The sequence below is a fragment of the Podarcis erhardii genome (genome assembly GCF_964252035.2).
Source record: "Podarcis erhardii genome assembly, chromosome: 10".
Classification (NCBI taxonomy): domain Eukaryota; kingdom Metazoa; phylum Chordata; class Lepidosauria; order Squamata; family Lacertidae; genus Podarcis; species Podarcis erhardii.
This window is the reverse complement of record NC_138500.1, coordinates 55,417,916-55,433,905: the sequence shown is the minus strand read 5'-3', so window position 1 is coordinate 55,433,905 and position 15,990 is coordinate 55,417,916. Positions and strand designations below refer to the sequence as shown.

The window sequence follows — 15,990 nt, the reverse complement described above, 5'->3', positions numbered from 1 at the left end:
TTATTTCCTTGACATCTGATGGTAGGGCATTCCACAGGGCGGGCAGCACTACCAAGAAGGACCTCTGCCTGGTTCTCTGTTACCTCACTTTTCGCAGGGAGGGAACTGCCAGAAGGCCCTCGGAGCTGGACCTCAGTGTCTGGGCTTTATGATGGAGGTGGAGATGCACCTTCAGGTATACAGGACCGAGGCCATTTAGGGCTTTAAAGGTCAGCACCAACACTTTGAATTGTGCCTAGAAACGTACTGGGAGCCAATGTAGTTCTTTCAGGACCGGTGTTATGTGATCTCGGCGGCTGCTCCCATTTTTGAGAAGGAAGGAGAAGGCAAAAGACAATGGGACAAGGAAACTGTACACATAGATCATAGAATTGTAGAGTTGGAAGCATAGCTGTCAACGTTCAGCTTTAATTTGTAGGTTTTTGTGGGCAAAATTGCCCCCCAAACGCTCATACATGGAGAGTTAAAGTGCAGACCTCTGCTTGGAAAGTGAGGGGCAAAAGGTGAGTGTGGATAAGCCCTAAATTCTGCTCGTTTTCAATGAAGTTTACTCCCTAGCTGGTGCGTTCAAGAGTAAAGTTCTAGACACAGCAGCATTAAGCTAGCTTAGTCAAAGAATCTGCTGGATGATTGTCACATCATTCAGGTGTCTGCTCAAAGCAATGTCTTTTAACTTTGCATTCACCACCATGAAAGATAAAGGACAAATATTTGAGCAGCAAACAAAATGTTTGAGCGATTGACGGATTGCCAAGAGAGATTTAAGGTGGGGAACAGGGCGAACTCAAGCAGCTGCTCTTATGTAACCAATAAAACAGTCTGGCAGTAACAGAGTAGACTTCCAAAAATGTTGGTGTTTTGCAAATGGTGAAGAGGTGCTTCTAAAGCTTCTGAAATAGTCAGTGATACAGAGCTCCTTGCTGCCATTTGCCTTGAATGAATGTAGAATAAGCTCCCCTAAGAGAAATGGAACAGGATGATATTGTGTCACTCACGGGAGGAATTGTATGGGGAGGGCAAAACATGGCCGCAGAGGTTTTAAACCACTAGATGCCAATGCTAGGGCAAAGCTTGATAGAGCCACTGTATGAAGTTTTCAATGGATTGGCCTTCCCTTCCCACAGTGGGCTTTATGTTAAACTTTTGTTTGCAAGCAGATATTTTGAGAAAATAAGTATTCAGGCAAAAGTTTCTATTAAAACGGCTTTTATTGTGCAGATTGTAGCCTTGGCTGTAGAACATGCAGAATTAAAAAAAATGTGTCAGTTATTATACTTTGTAAGCATACAATAGCTATGTAAATATCTTGGATCAGCAATGTATTTGCATTTGGGAACTTTTTCTGGGTACACAGTTTATGCAATCAATTTCAGAGTGATTTTCCTTAGGTAAAGGCAAAATAAGATCTTGTTTTCATTATCACCAAAGGTGTGTCTCAATACTGCAAAAATATATATCTAATAGTACACTCTCGCTTATGTACATAGTAAAAATGTAAAACTATAGCCAGACCAGTGTTTGTTTTAAATGCAAGAAGAGAGAAATAGCTACTAGGCTTGCAATTTATGTGCCAAAAATAAGGGATCCCTCAAAACTTCTTCCTAATTTTTATAGACCTGTTAAAACAACTCTGCAGAAGTTATTTAGTATTACTGGAAATTCATTGGCATTTTCTCATTGGCTTCGGCAGTGACTTGCATCCTGAGTAAAAGTTGACTATATTTTCTCTGCCGCTGCCAACTTAACAAGGTTTTGTGGCAAACAAGCACAGCCTGGGCCTTCATGAGCAAAATGCATATAAATATGTAGAAGTATTAGCATCCTTGCAACCAGATGCAAATTGGCTTGGGCATCACAGAACAGTCCTCTACATGTCGTAGTTGCACTGAGTTCAGTGGGGTTACTCCTGAGTAAGCAGGTACAGGATTAGAGCCCTAGTATCCAACCACCAACAGTACAATCCTGACCATGTCTACTCAGAAGTTAAGTCCTATTGAATTCAATGGGGCTTCCTTCCAGGAAAACAAGAGTTGAGATTGCAGCCTCAGTCTTTTCCAGGTGATGAACAAAATATGGTTACCCCGTGAAATGGCACTGCACCTGTTGGAGGAACAGCACCTTTCCTAGTGCACTACTCACTGATTTTACGTTAAAAGGACAAAGTGAATTCCACTATTTAAATAACAGTGGGAACGTGCTTGAGGTTGTGTAAAAATGAAAACGAAATGTAAGGCTTTTAAAGAAGCTATTAAAATAGTGTTTCCTGTCAAAAAACTTGAACATCCCCTTACTGCCATAAACTCGCTTGTCTGAGAAAGAACTGCATTTCCCCAGCAAAAGAATATTCCTGGATGAGTGCTGGGGAATTGCGATTTCCTTCAAGCAGGAATCATTGCCTTTTGGAAAGATGCACAGATCCGTCCATTGTGTGATAAAATGGACACCACAAAGTCCACATTGGCTGAGTAACGATCGTTGACATGGTGCCTTCATGACATAGGAGCCATCTCCTAGGAGCTGTGGGGTCTTCAGTCCCCCACCACAAAGTTGATTGGGAGTGCCATTCAAATAATGTGTGTGCACCATCTCATGTGATTGATTATGCAGGGTGGGGCTTACCTGTGCCCCCCATATTTTATTCTAGTTGGCCCCCCTGCTTCATGGTGTTGCTGGGCTTCAACTCCCAGCATCCCTGGCCATTGGCCATACTGTCTGGGGCTGATGGGAGATGGAATCCAACAACATCTGGAAGGCACTGGGTTGACTATCTGTGCACTGGAGTCCAGTCTTCATGGCACCTGGAAGATCAGTGAAATCAGCTGCATAGCCTGGGCTGCCCTGATTTCGGCTGCCATGGCAATATGTATGTAGACCCCTTGTGAAAATGATGGGGAAACCACTTTCAGAAAAGAAAACTGAGAGTGGTCTCCAGTAAGCCCTAGCGACAAAAGATGCCTGTCTGTGTATTGCAAGCTTGGCAGTGCTGGTTGACTACAGTTGCAGTTCTGCACAGGAGCAAAGCAACCTGATTCAAATGACACACTGGGCTGGGGGATAAACGAACGCAGGGACTGGTGTCTGCAGCAAGAGTTGGCCTTAGCAGGGCTGGCCAGGAGGCGAGATTCAGACTCCACTTTCAGCAGTGGAATGTCTTGGTCCCAACAAACTTAATGGGGCCCACTTCTAAGTAACATGCTTAGGATTGTACTGTTTTTTTTAAAAAAATGTTGAAGCATTCATATTGCGCCAAGAACTATGCAAGGTATTATCACTAATAATGCTTGGCTGCCATCTGGAAGCTGCTACAGACTTTATGCAAGGTTGCAAACAAGCCCAGCAAAAAGAAGTTCAGGCTATAGAATTCCTCAGTTTGGATACTTAAGGAAGTTTCTCCCAGTTAACTCCACCTCACAGCTATTTTTTTTAAAAGCAGCAGCAACAAACAGATTTCTTGCAAGGCTGAATAAGATACCTTCTCACCGCAGTTAACATTTACGGCGAGGGCAAAATCTCCAAGCTGGTCTCCTCTGCACATCATGTTGCAGAGGCTTTATTTCTGCCCCCCCCCCCCGGTCACTGACAATTTCACACAAATTACCTCCATGAAGACTTCCTGATTGATGTGTACAACTCAGCTTAGTGGGGGGGGGAGGGGGGAATCACAATGTAGTACATAATGCTACTCTTGCGGTGGATTAGTGTGAAGTAAGCAAAGCGTGAATGGACCAGCAACATGCTGACCTTGGCTGAAGAGGGGATTTTAAAGAGAGCCCCTTGTACAAACAAACCAAACCAAAACACCCTTCCAAACCCAGTTCGTAGTTGCCATGACTGCAGGAGCTGGACACACCTCGTCCCTCCGCTGTAATGTTGGCACATCCCCTTGGAACTTTTTCTTGCACGTGTCGCTGAAAAGAGTACTTTGGCATGCAGTTAATAGTAGCTTGGGTGATAAATTATCCTCCGGTACAGGCAGCGCTGCATGGCGTTTGCTGGTTTTACATGGGGACCCCGGTTCCAGAAAACAAATCCACAATGCATTTCTGGCTTGGATTCTGACCTTGGCTATTGACATCGGCCGGAACCACACCTTGATGATGAAGCATGTGTGGTGCATTCCTGCGAAGCTGCACATTCGATTCCGGGCAGATCTAGTGTGTCACATGCAAGATCCACCAATATGGAATTCATGCCATTGGGTTAGACGAACGATTCCATATTCAAAGGCACTAAGGTGGCTCCTTGTGTACTCCTTTTAGTGACATGCGATAAAGATCTGCAATGAATCTGTCAGGAGGAACCACAAAAACAAATCAAAGGTGAAGCAATAGCTGTAGCATCTTGTGGGCAGGGACAGCTGCCTGGTTTGAAGGGCCTATCCTAAAGGCATTTTTTCTCTTTCTGTGTGTCTCTCTCTTCACCATATATATATATATATTAGTTATTTACTTAGATCTATCTGTGTGTAGCAGTTAGATGTGGCCCACTACAGTAAAGCGCTACAGTCGACAGACAATACATCTGAAAAAAGAACATTCTTTTAAAATCTGCCAGTTTGTCACGTCCATTATGCTGCAATAGCTTTTAGATCCTTTTTATTTTTTTGTCGCTCACAGTAAAATCAAGGGCAGCGTTAGAGCACTGGAAAGCAATGTTTCGGTTCTTTATTTTATAGCGTTGTGAACTGAACTTGCAACAAATGAACGGAAAGGGTAAGCAGAACATGAGTCAGTTCGTCAAAGGGTCAGCAAAACAATAGGCAGCTAGGAATGGGAGAGCAGCAATTTTTATATTTGGCCTTTAAAAAAAAATGCAGATCCCTCCTGAAAAAAGAAGGGAAGATATAATTCCAGGAGAGATTAAGTAGGGGGGAAATTTGGGCAAGTGATTCTTTGCTGCACTCAGGTTGGTTGCTTTGTTAGATGACGTGCGCCAGTTGCTTTCTTCACCGTTGATATAGCCTTGGGACTGGCACCAAATAAAATGGAGGGGAAGGGAGAAGACCTTCTCGTCAGGCTCCTCAAAACGTCAGTTATGCTTCTTTCCGTACTGTTGCTCTGATGGAGCTGAACACTTTGCCAATAGCCTCGTAGAGCGGGTCGCAGAAGGTGTGGATGCAGATAGAATAGACTCGGCCGATGCACTGGATCTCAATCAAGTAGCTCCTGATGCAGGGCACCACTGCCCAGATGTGGAGGAAGGACAGAATGGCAAAGTAGATGCCCCAGATGAGAGCCATGGGGATGCCAAAGAGGGCAGACAGTAAGCGATAAAACCAGTATTTTGTCACAGTGAAGGTGGTGAAGCTTGCCTTCCAGACCCCATCGAAACTATGGGTTCCCTCAGGTTCGGCAATCACGTCTTCGAAGTCAATCTGCAGACAAAAGGTGACATAAGTTCAGGAGGGAAACCGAAAAGCGACAACCAAGCCTGCACCTATTCAAGCCATCAAATCTGTCAAATAAAGGTAACAGCTATGCCACTTGATATCCAGAGTAACCTATATCAACACAGCGCTCGTGTTTTAAAAGAGGGACAGGAGATGGAGTTGAGGTGCTGGCACTAGGGAAAAGATTGGAGGACCATGACAGCCTTTACGATGGCTTACCATCTTGTCTTGCCTATATGCAAGCAGAGGTGTGTGGGTGGGGGGGATGCAAAAAGTTAGTTTGCTTTTTCAGCTGCTGCGCTCTGAGTCACAAATCAGCCATAATCTGAGCAATTTCTGACATTTGTACCAAACACTAGGGCAAATGAAGCACTGCCCCCCACCAACCCTAACCCTAACACTAACCCTAACCCTAACCCTAACCCTAACCCTAACCCTAACCCTAACCCTAACCCTAACCCCCCACCAAGCTCAGACTGTCTTCTTCCAAGTCCATCTGCTTTCTTACTTGCATCCATTCCAGAGGGTGGCTCTGACTGTCTGCTTCCTCCACCTTAATTTGTTTTGCCCCAAGCAAGCATGGGGATGGGGACAAAGTTATAATTAGTTTGGTCCACCTGTTGTTGGCTCTGGCTCCATCTACGGTTGGCCATCCTGCTTTCCACCAGTGGATATCAACCACCACTGCATCTTGGCTAGGCTTTCTATTTTGGCTTAAAGTGAGCATTTGTTGCTGTTTTATGACCAAGGAGGGCACAGAAGAGAGGCAGTGAGGGGCATGGCCCAAAGAAAGGAGATGCAGCCTAAGGAGAATCCCAAGACTCAGAATAGGTAGCCTAGAAGACCACATCTGGCCCCTGGACCTGAGATTCCTCACCCTGCTGTATTGGATTCAATACAAACAGCTTGTGGCATGCCATAAGTGTTCAAAGTACATGTGCATTTGATAGTTCCAGTGCTTTTTTCTAAAAAAATAAATGTTTAGGAGTACTCTCATTTTCCTACTCATATTGAAATACTGCCCCTCGATGAGGCCAAACTTATATTTACAAAATGCTTAGGAATATGCGTACCCCTGTGTCCCCCCAGAAAAAAGCACTGGGTAGTTCATTTCATTTATTGTAGTACTAGGCTGTGTGTACACTATGCTGTTGAAGCGCATTAGAGGCACATTCTGTCCCTCAAAGAATTGGGGCACTGTAGTATGTTAAGAGTTGCTGGGAACTGTAACTCTGTGAGGGGTAAACTACAGTTCCCAGAATTCTTTGAGGGAAACTGTGTGCTTTGTATGTCCTTTAAAGGTGTGGTGTGTACATAGCCCCAGTGTATTCTGTCATGAAATGGCTTTTGTTCTGGTCCTTTCAAACTTCAGGGTCCAGCTTACTTTCGTTACATGTAGTTTGGCCATTAGGAAGAACTACCCTTCCTTTCTATTTGAGGGGTTCTTGAGTCCTTTTTTCTAACCAACGAAAGAAAGGTATCCAAAGGAGTACATATTTCAGAAATGCCAAAATATCCACAGAGTCTGTCATAACATTTCTTTCTGCGAGAAAATTCACAGAAACATCTTGAAACAAAATAGCTCATCCACATATCGCACGAACACATCTTTTGATATAATCCACAGCACAGGATATTTCTTGCCGCCAAAATAACCAAATAGGGGAAGTACGTCAAGAAAAAGAAAACACAGAGGCTCAGATCCACTGAACTGTGCATGGATTCAGAGAACACATGCAGGCTTTTCTGCCTCCTTTCCATTGAGGCTCCGACACCCCCCCAAAAAATTAATGACCCCCCTGCTATGCAGTAATCTTTCACCCAACATGGGGTTTGAACCCACAACCCTGAGATTAAGAGTCTCATGCTCTACCATCTGAGCTAAAGGCATTTTCACAGCAGCTGAGGTTAGAAAGCAGGGCTTTCAGACCTCAGAGCTCCAGAAAGCTTCTGCTGGGGATCTTCCTATTTCCCCAAAACAGCCCCGGAAGGAGCTGAATAGCAATTCTGTGGCAAATACAGCTTACATGTCCTAGACAATTATTTACCTCCCTTATCACTTACCTTTCAACAAACATGGCAATCTAGAATAAACCTCGATATCCCACCTGTTATTTCAAAACAGCATTCTATCGCTAACATAATGGTAATTATTTCTTCTGAGCATTACAGACTTCAAGACATTTGATGAATAGGCTTTGTGGGAATGCAACCTGATTTCTCCCCAGTAAGCAGATTCAACTATGAAGACTCAAAAGTCTGCATAAACGTGGTTGATGTCCACAGTGGTTAGTCTTGAAGGTGTGAACCATACATGCTACTACATGTAGCAGCGACAAATCTAGTAGACAAATCCATCACTATGTTAGGCCACTTCTGAAATATTGTGTGTGTTGCATGTGTATGAGAGTGTGTGAATGTGTGTGAAGGCAGAGTTAGTGCCAGCGGCAAGCTATAAAAAACACACAAAAAATCAGTTTGTACACTGCACAATAAATGTGTGCAATAAATTTAGTCACTGTGATGATATATTCTAGGGGTTAAGGACCTATGAAAGGGTATTGTAGGCTAAGACTCATTCTAGGTTCATGTGTTGACCTCAGTAAAAATGTTGATTATTATTGCTAGGCACTGGGATGAGGTCCTGCAAAAAGCCTCCTCTAATGTCAACTGAAGGCTCTTGGGGATGCTTTCAAAGCATTTTATGCTATCGTAATGACATCTTAACTCATCTAGAGGGACAAAGCTGATGCAGTTAGTTAAGTCCCCCCTCTCACCCCAATACTGTACATCATGATATCATTCCATGATGGCCTTGCTGAAGAAAGCTTGATGGACCTGTCATCAAATCCTTAATGCATATGGTAGGTCACTGGTTTTGGTGTCATTTTAGATAAGTGGTGTCAAACTGCAGGCTATGATCTAGTTCAGTTCTCTACCATCCAAAGCAGAACAGAGCATTTCAGTCAAAACAGCTGGATGGGGCAAAGACATGAGAGTAGTAAAAAGAAGCTTTAGTGTATTGTGTTCCCAGGCACAGTAATATTAAATACTTAGTTCCTTTATATACCTTGTTGTCCATGTAGACAGACACACACACACACACACACACACACACACACAATTTTTAAGATTATGTCTGTTAATTGCCTTTGGGGGAAATATGTGGAAGGCAATTCATAAAATAATAATAATAATAATAATAATAATAATAATAATAATAATAGCATGTCTGAGTCCTATTACTTATCTAGGTCTTTAACCACCACTCCAGAGAAAAGTGGTGCTTCAGGTTAAGAACAGTTTCAGGTTAAGTACCAACCTCCGGAATGAATTAAGTACTTAACCCGAGGTATCACTGTACTACCAAGCTTGCTATGCAAGTTTACTCCTACTGCAATCCCCCTTTCTAAGGAAGTAGAGGAGGCTTAGCCTTGCTGGAAGTGGGATGGAGAAAAGATAAATAGCCTCCCTGGGTTCTGGGTGGGTGGAGGAAATTAATCCTTCTTAAAGCTCCAATCCTATATACCCACCTACCTGGGATTAAGCCCCTCTGCTCCGAATGGGCCTTACTCCCGAGTAGACGTGTACAGGAGTGCACTGTTAAATGTTTGCAGAAAGTTATCTTCCACCATGCCATCATGATTAATCTTACTTTCAGAGGAAGTAGTGCTGATAAAAATTATATTAGGAATCCCTGTTTCCCATAGGTCTCTGATCAGTGAATTAATTCATACCGTTTGTAGGTGGCTGCCTTCATCTCTAAATTTACATCAGAGATGGGGAACATGCGACTCTCCAGAGGTAGATGGACTCTAACTCCCATCAGCCCGAGAAAGCATGGCGAATGGTCAAGGATGACGGGAGCTGTAGTCCAGGAAAAATTCAGTGCTAAAGGTTCCCCCACCCATGGCTTCCATTAAAATCACCACCATTCTCTGAATGACTCTGTGTGTGTTTTAAATAATTCATTGTTAAATAGGACCATCAGAGGATGCTGCTGTTTCTGGAAATAATAAAAATCTGTCATGTTCAAGGGCAAATAATGCATCCTCACATGCTTAATGACCCAAACTGTACAGCTGAAAACAGATAAGATGATTACAATAGGGAAAGATTTTATCACACTCGTGTTCCCATAGAGCTCAGTTTCCTTTTTGAAACAATTCACTTGGAGCAAATATGCATTGCTCATAAAATGACCACAGCTATGAGTCATGGAAGTCTTGCTGCAGGGAACAGGCAGGCAGGGGAGACAGATCAAAATTGGAATGCCACCAGAGAATGGATTCACTTTCCTTAAAAGGGGAGAAATGGGTTGGGGGCCTTTTTCTTAGGCTCTGTGATTATATTATAATTACAAAGCCATTAAGGATCATTTGAAGAACCTTGTAAATTAAGTCTCAACTGAGAGGAAACAAAGAGCCTTACTACGAGGTGCCAAAAGCTACAGAGATTGTGGAGCAAGTACTGGAACGAGCCTGGGTTTTTTCTGAACAGAGATTTCCCCTTTCCTTTGGAACATACACATAACCAGCAGACATCCGGATGTTCAACTTATCAAAGGAACGCTGCAGATGGAGAACCACAACAAGTCAACACCCACATATCTGTGAAAGGTATCAAGTACAGGAGAAGAATGTGGGATTGATTTTGGACCGAAGCATCTGCAGTGGGAAAAGCAGCCAGAGATCCAGTGGATATGTGTTGTCTCGCAACCACACAATCGAGGTACAGTGGTACCTTGGGTTAAGTACTTAATTCGTTCCAGAGGTCTGTACTTAACCTGAAACTGTTCTTAACCTGAAGCACCACTTTAGCTAATGGGGCCTCCTGCTGCTGCCGCGCCGCCAGAGCAGGATTTCTGTTCTCATTCTGAAGCAAAGTTCTTAACCTGAAGCACTATTTCTGGGTTAGTGGAGTCTGTAACCTGAAGCGTATGTAACCTGAGGTACCACTGTATTTTGGCAAGGCGAATGCTAGCTTCAGCTGATGGGAGTTGTAATCAATCAATCATTTCATTTGTATGCCGCCTTTCCAAAGTTAAAGCCATGCTCAAGGCGGCTTACAACATAAAAAAATTACATCCCGGCCAATGTCAAAGTAGTCAGAATAACAAATAAACAAAATATCAAGAAGCACCCAACCGTATCGAACAAAACCCTCCAAAGGACTCCCCAATCCAGGATTCTTGTCCAACAGCCTCAGTTTTTCTAGCTAGAGTTGTTCAGGGCCCCAGCCCCTCAGACCAGGTGGGAAAAGGCCTGCAAGGCAGGGAACAGGTCTTCCAGGACTCACAGCCAAGATGGAGGGCATTTGTTTGGCAAGGCTGATTTGCCTACACCTTAGGATAAATGCAGAGTATGCAGCTTCATCAGGATTTTTTTTATTATTATTATTAAAAGAATAGTTAAGTGCAGCCTTTGCTTTTTATTTGGGCTGCAGTACAGTTTAACTCTTCCCTCCCCAGATTCAATACCGATGAAAATGGTGCTAATGGATGCACTGGGGTCAATTTTCGTTGGGATCACACTTGGGGAGGGAAGGGTTCAATCTACCTTTCCCTGCATCCTGGAGTCTCATGCTTAGTATTAAATGTGGGGTCAGGAACCTGATGAAGCTGCACACTGCACATTTAAAGTAGTGTGTAGTTAGCTAAATCTTTACTCATGCATGCTGGTTTCCCCCAACATAGGTGCAGCCATGTGGCTGGGCTTGATGGGAGATGTAGTCAAAAAACTCTGGAGTGAACTAGGCTGGGAAAGACTGACCTACTCTATTCAGAGTGCTAGACATCAGAGAGCACTTTCCCTTATGGTCATTTGCAAATAAAGATATTCTTTCACTTGAAGAAGGGGGTGTAATATCTGACTTAAAAGACTGTGCACCCAAATTGCATTTTGTCGTAGGCTGTCTACACACCACACATTTAAAGCTCTCCAAATAACCCCAGGGACTGTTTGTTAAGGGTGAGGGGAATTGTAGATCAATAGTTCCCAGGATTCTTTGGCGTGTGCATGTGCTTGAAATGCACGCTGCATCAAGGGACGTTTATAACTTCAGCTCCGTTGCTGTCCTTTATAAATCCTTGCGTATGAATTTGACAGGCGCAGACCAACCAAAGAATGCAGCACTTTCACCTTTAGCTGTGATGGAATCTTTCCTCCTTCCTATTTTGAGAAGCTGAACTTATCAGCCAGCACTTTGCTGAAAACTAAGCAAGCGCGCTAGATATAAACAAAGCTTTGGGCCATATTTATCCTTCGTGTAATTCATCTGAAACTCATGAACCCTACATCCTACAAGATATTAAGTCTCTCAAGTGAGGTCTAGAGTTTAAAGCCATTAACAGAAATGTCCTGGAAGGTAGAGGGGATTGCAGTCCATTGAAGGTCCTGAGAACTTTGAGGTTAGCAAGTTTATCTCTGTTTCAGTGGCATCAGACAAAAAATGCAGTCATGTGTTCTTGTTTTAGCCATGCACAAATAAAGTCCAAATGCAGAATTCTCTTGTGTATTGTTTCTGTACCCATTTCCATTCACAGAACATCCATAAACTAGAAAGGCACATGCTCAAGTCAATGTAACATGGTAAGTACAGTGAAATCCTTGGAGAGGTGCTTGCATTTGGGATCATACCTGCTATCCTGACTTAAAGGTAAGGGGACCCCTGACCATTAGGTCCAGTCGTGGCCGACTCAGGGGTTGCGGCGCTCATCTCGCTTCATTGGCCGAGGGAGCCGGCGTACAGCTTCCGGGTCATGTGGCCAGCATGACTAAGCTGCTTCTGGTGAACCAGAGCAGCGCACGGAAACGCCGTTTACCTTCCCGCTGGAGCGGTACCTATTTATCTACTTGCACTTTGACATGCTTTCGAACTGCTAGGTTGGCAGGAGCTGGGACTGAGCAACGGGAACTCACCCTGTTGCAGGGATTCGAACCGCTGAGCTTCTGATCGGCAAGTCCTAGGCTCTGTGGTTTAACCCACAGCACCACCCGCGTCCCTATCCTGACTTACAGGTGTGCAAACAGACTCTACTTACTATGTGAGTGGTGACCTTGCTTTTTGATTAGTCCCAGATCACACATGCAGAGCTCATAAAACTTTCCTTTAGGCATGTTCCCCTCCATGCATGGATAGACTGTATGAAAAGGGAGTAGATTGCACCCACTGCCTCAATAGACACGCATAGACCCTCACTGTCTCTTTCCATTATGCGGGGAAATTCTTCCTCTCCCATTCTATGCTCAATCAGTGCATGGAAAAGAATATGAGAAGAGGGCCAAGGTCCTTTGAAAACATTTATTTATTTATCTACAGCAAGTCCGCAACTTACACACATTGAACTCGTGCACATTCAGCTTTACGGACTTGGCAAATATTTTTTTAAAATTAAAAAGGGGGCGGAAGCCAGGGGGAGGGGGGAAGATTGGTAATCCCACCTGCCACTGCACCCAATATGTTTTGGCTATAAAGTGGTACCTCGGGTTACATACGCTTCAGGTTACAGACACCGCTAACCCAGTATGTTTTGGCTATACTGTACTCTATTTTGGCTTTAGGCGTGATCCCCGGAACGTAACCCCTGTGTAGGTTGAAGGCTTGCTGCATTTATTTAGTTATTTATTTATTGCATTTATAGCCCACCTTTCTTCTCCAAGGTGTTCAAGGTGGTGTACATGGTTCTCCTGCTCCTCATTTAATTCACACAAGAACCCTGCGAGCTATGCTAGGCTGAGAGGCAATGCCTGGCCCAAGGTCACCCAGTGAGCTTCATGGCTGAGCGGGGATTTGAACACGGGTCTCCCAGGTCCTAGTCCAACTCTCTAACCACTACACCACACTGGCTCTACATGCAAGTGAGGAGCAGGGGGAAGGAAACAAGTGCATGACTATATATGCCATGTTGAGCGAACAGGACTAGATAGGATGCCCTCAATCTAGTTTGCCTACGTGTGCTGAAAATTCTATGATGAGCTGGAATCTGTGGGAATAGCTGCAACTTCCCCGAGCCAATCAGGGATGCCTATTCTTCTGACCTTCCCAGCAGCCTCCACTCTGAGCACAACTATCTGACAATCTTTGTCCATTCCCTCTTGCATACTCAGAGCAGAAGCATGCATACAGGAAGTGGAACGGCGGTCTTGCTTTTTAACAATACTGGTGGCAGGTGCTTTCATGCTGGAATTCAAGACACAGCCGAGGCATTAAATGTTGCTTTCCAGACTCCAATACTGAAGCTGGATCTGGATGCTATGCTGTAGTGGGAAAACCAGATGTGTGAGCGGCTTGCACACCAACCTACTTTCTGGGCTTCTGGCATAATGTCTAAAGGGGTGTGTGGCATATACTCCCCTTGGACAGAAATATGGGTACCATATGCTGCAACAGATGGATGTCAACAAGCCATTTTTGGAGACTGTCCTGGGTGGGCCATTGGCCTTGCCCAATAAATTGCTGTTTTGACTTTTATGCACATGGTTTACACGTAGCTATAGCAAGCAAACATTTTCCTACGGGGGTATGACTCATGGGCATGGGCAGTGAAGTGAAAACCAGTACATAAGGGTTCAATTATGCTGAAAAAACCAAGGCATAAACAAAATTAGTCCTTGATCCTAATCAACATCGCTGCTGGTTCATTCCTTGAGGAACAATTCTTAACATCCAAGATAGATAAAATTCTCACTTTTCTATCAGGGTGCCAAAGTAAAACAAGCAGCCCACAGATATTTCTGAGCTGGCCTCTGCATCAATTAACGAGTCAGCAGAGCTTAGGTAATTTTAGGAATCCTTGGATTTATGAAAGCTAACAAGACAAACAGAAATATATTGTAATATGACCTGTGAACTGAAGTTCCAAATCTATGCAATTCTATGCCAGGACATTAGTAAATCACCCGATTTTTAAATATATGTGAGAACCTTGAAAACAGACAGGCACACATGCAATGCTCTAAAGCACTTTTCGGATGGAAACTGTGTGTACAGGGAATGCACACAGTGATAGGAAGGGAGCTCATAATGGTAAGCTGCACCCCAACTCATGCATATTAACTACACCAGATGTGGGGGACAGTGCCATTGCAATCCTCCAAGTTTTCCTGTCCGGCTGTTGACACTCTTTCCAGACCACATCCCCTCCCTAAGCCACACCCCCTATTCTCACACCACTCCCCTCTCTGCCTCTGCTCCACCCCCTCTTTAAGTGCATTTGCCTGGCTGGAATCGGTCTGGTCAATTTGCCGAGCTGTGGACTCTGCTGATGCTATTTCCTTTCCCCCGGTTGGTGCCTCAGATGGTGACACCTTTCTGCATCTGCTTCTGGTCCAACCCTCTACTGCTATCTTGGAACTCAGCCTTCTGTTTGGCTCCACTCTGCACTTGTGCCTGGTGCTCTGGTCTTTGTCTGGCTGGCCTGTCTCTAGCCTTTCCGGTCCTTGCCTGTTTGTGCCAGAAACTGGCCACAGCCTGTGTCAGAGTTAGATATAGGGAAACTGAGATCTTGGTGGATTTTGAAAACAATCTTCAAAACCTGTCATGATGTGATGGCTCTGTGTGTGATGGAGAAGTGCCAACAGAGGATGTGCAAATGATTTCTGTACAGTGGTACCTTGGGTTACATACACTTCAGGTTACAGACGCTTCAGGTTACAGACTCCGCTAAGCCAGAAATAGTACCTCGGGTTAAGAACTTTGCTTCAGCATGAGAACAGAAATCGTGCAGCAGCGGCACAGCGGCAGCAGGAGGCCCCATTAGCTAAAGTGGTGCTTCAGGTTAAGAATAGTTTCAGGTTAAGAACGGACCTTCGGAACGAATTAAGTTCTTAACCCGAGGTACCACTGTATGTGTCCAGGCTCCAGGGCCTTGTGGTAAGGGGAGGAAACTTGACTCTGGATAGCTCAGCTGGTTAGAACGTGGTGCTGAGAACGTCAAGGTTGCAGGTTCAATCCCCGTATGAGACGGCTGCATATTCCTGCATTGCAGGAAGGTCTCTTCCAATTCTACAATTCTATGTTGGAGGGGGTTGGACTATATGATCCTCAAGGTCCCTCCAACTCTACAATTCCATGATCCAGGGCCTATAAAGCCAGTGCAGTGCCTTTTCCCTCTGAGGTGATGCATGCATTTCTTACAGGTTAACAGAGCACAGATTGCATTTCAAGCATGGGCTAGCCTACCTCACAGGGTCGTTGTGATGGCACAATGGGGGTGGAGAGAATGAGAAACAGTGGGGGCCAGCAGGGCTGCACAGGTGGGGCTGTGTTGCTTTCTGGGCTTCCCAGCACTGTGTGTCACTGCTATTTACTGAGAGGCAGAAGGGGAAGGCAGCAGGGAGCCAATGCAGGTACAGTGGAAAAGCCATTCCTTGCTGAGTGCCCTGCTCTGCCTTTCAGTAAAACAGCACATGGTGTTGGGAAGCTAGAAGGGCAACACAACCCCACCTGCTGCTGCTGCTGCTGCTGCTGTGTAAACTGCCTCAAGCTACTTAACTCTCTGCTAACTCCTGCAGAGATAAGGTCTGCGTTCCAATCCTTGCGACAGGGTGAGCTCCTGTTGCTCAGTCCCTGCTCCTGCCAACCTAGCAGTTCAAAAGCAC

The 15,990-nt window shown here is 44.6% G+C and overlaps 1 protein-coding gene and 1 long non-coding RNA gene across 3 annotated transcripts in view; one reads left to right on the top strand and one right to left on the bottom strand.

Moving 5' to 3' along the window:
• Positions 1-15,990, top strand: part of LOC309350931 — a 412,768-nt gene that overhangs the window by 113,259 nt on the left and 283,519 nt on the right. The window lies entirely within an intron of this gene.
• Positions 1,190-15,990, bottom strand: part of CAV1 (caveolin 1) — a 28,468-nt gene continuing 13,667 nt past the window's right edge. For both annotated transcript variants that reach the window (XM_081878132.1, XM_081878133.1), the window contains exon 3: positions 1,190-5,374. In XM_081878132.1, coding sequence (XP_081734258.1) covers positions 5,033-5,374 — 342 coding nt within the window. In that variant the 3' untranslated portion in view covers positions 1,190-5,032. The remainder of the gene's footprint in view (positions 5,375-15,990) is intronic.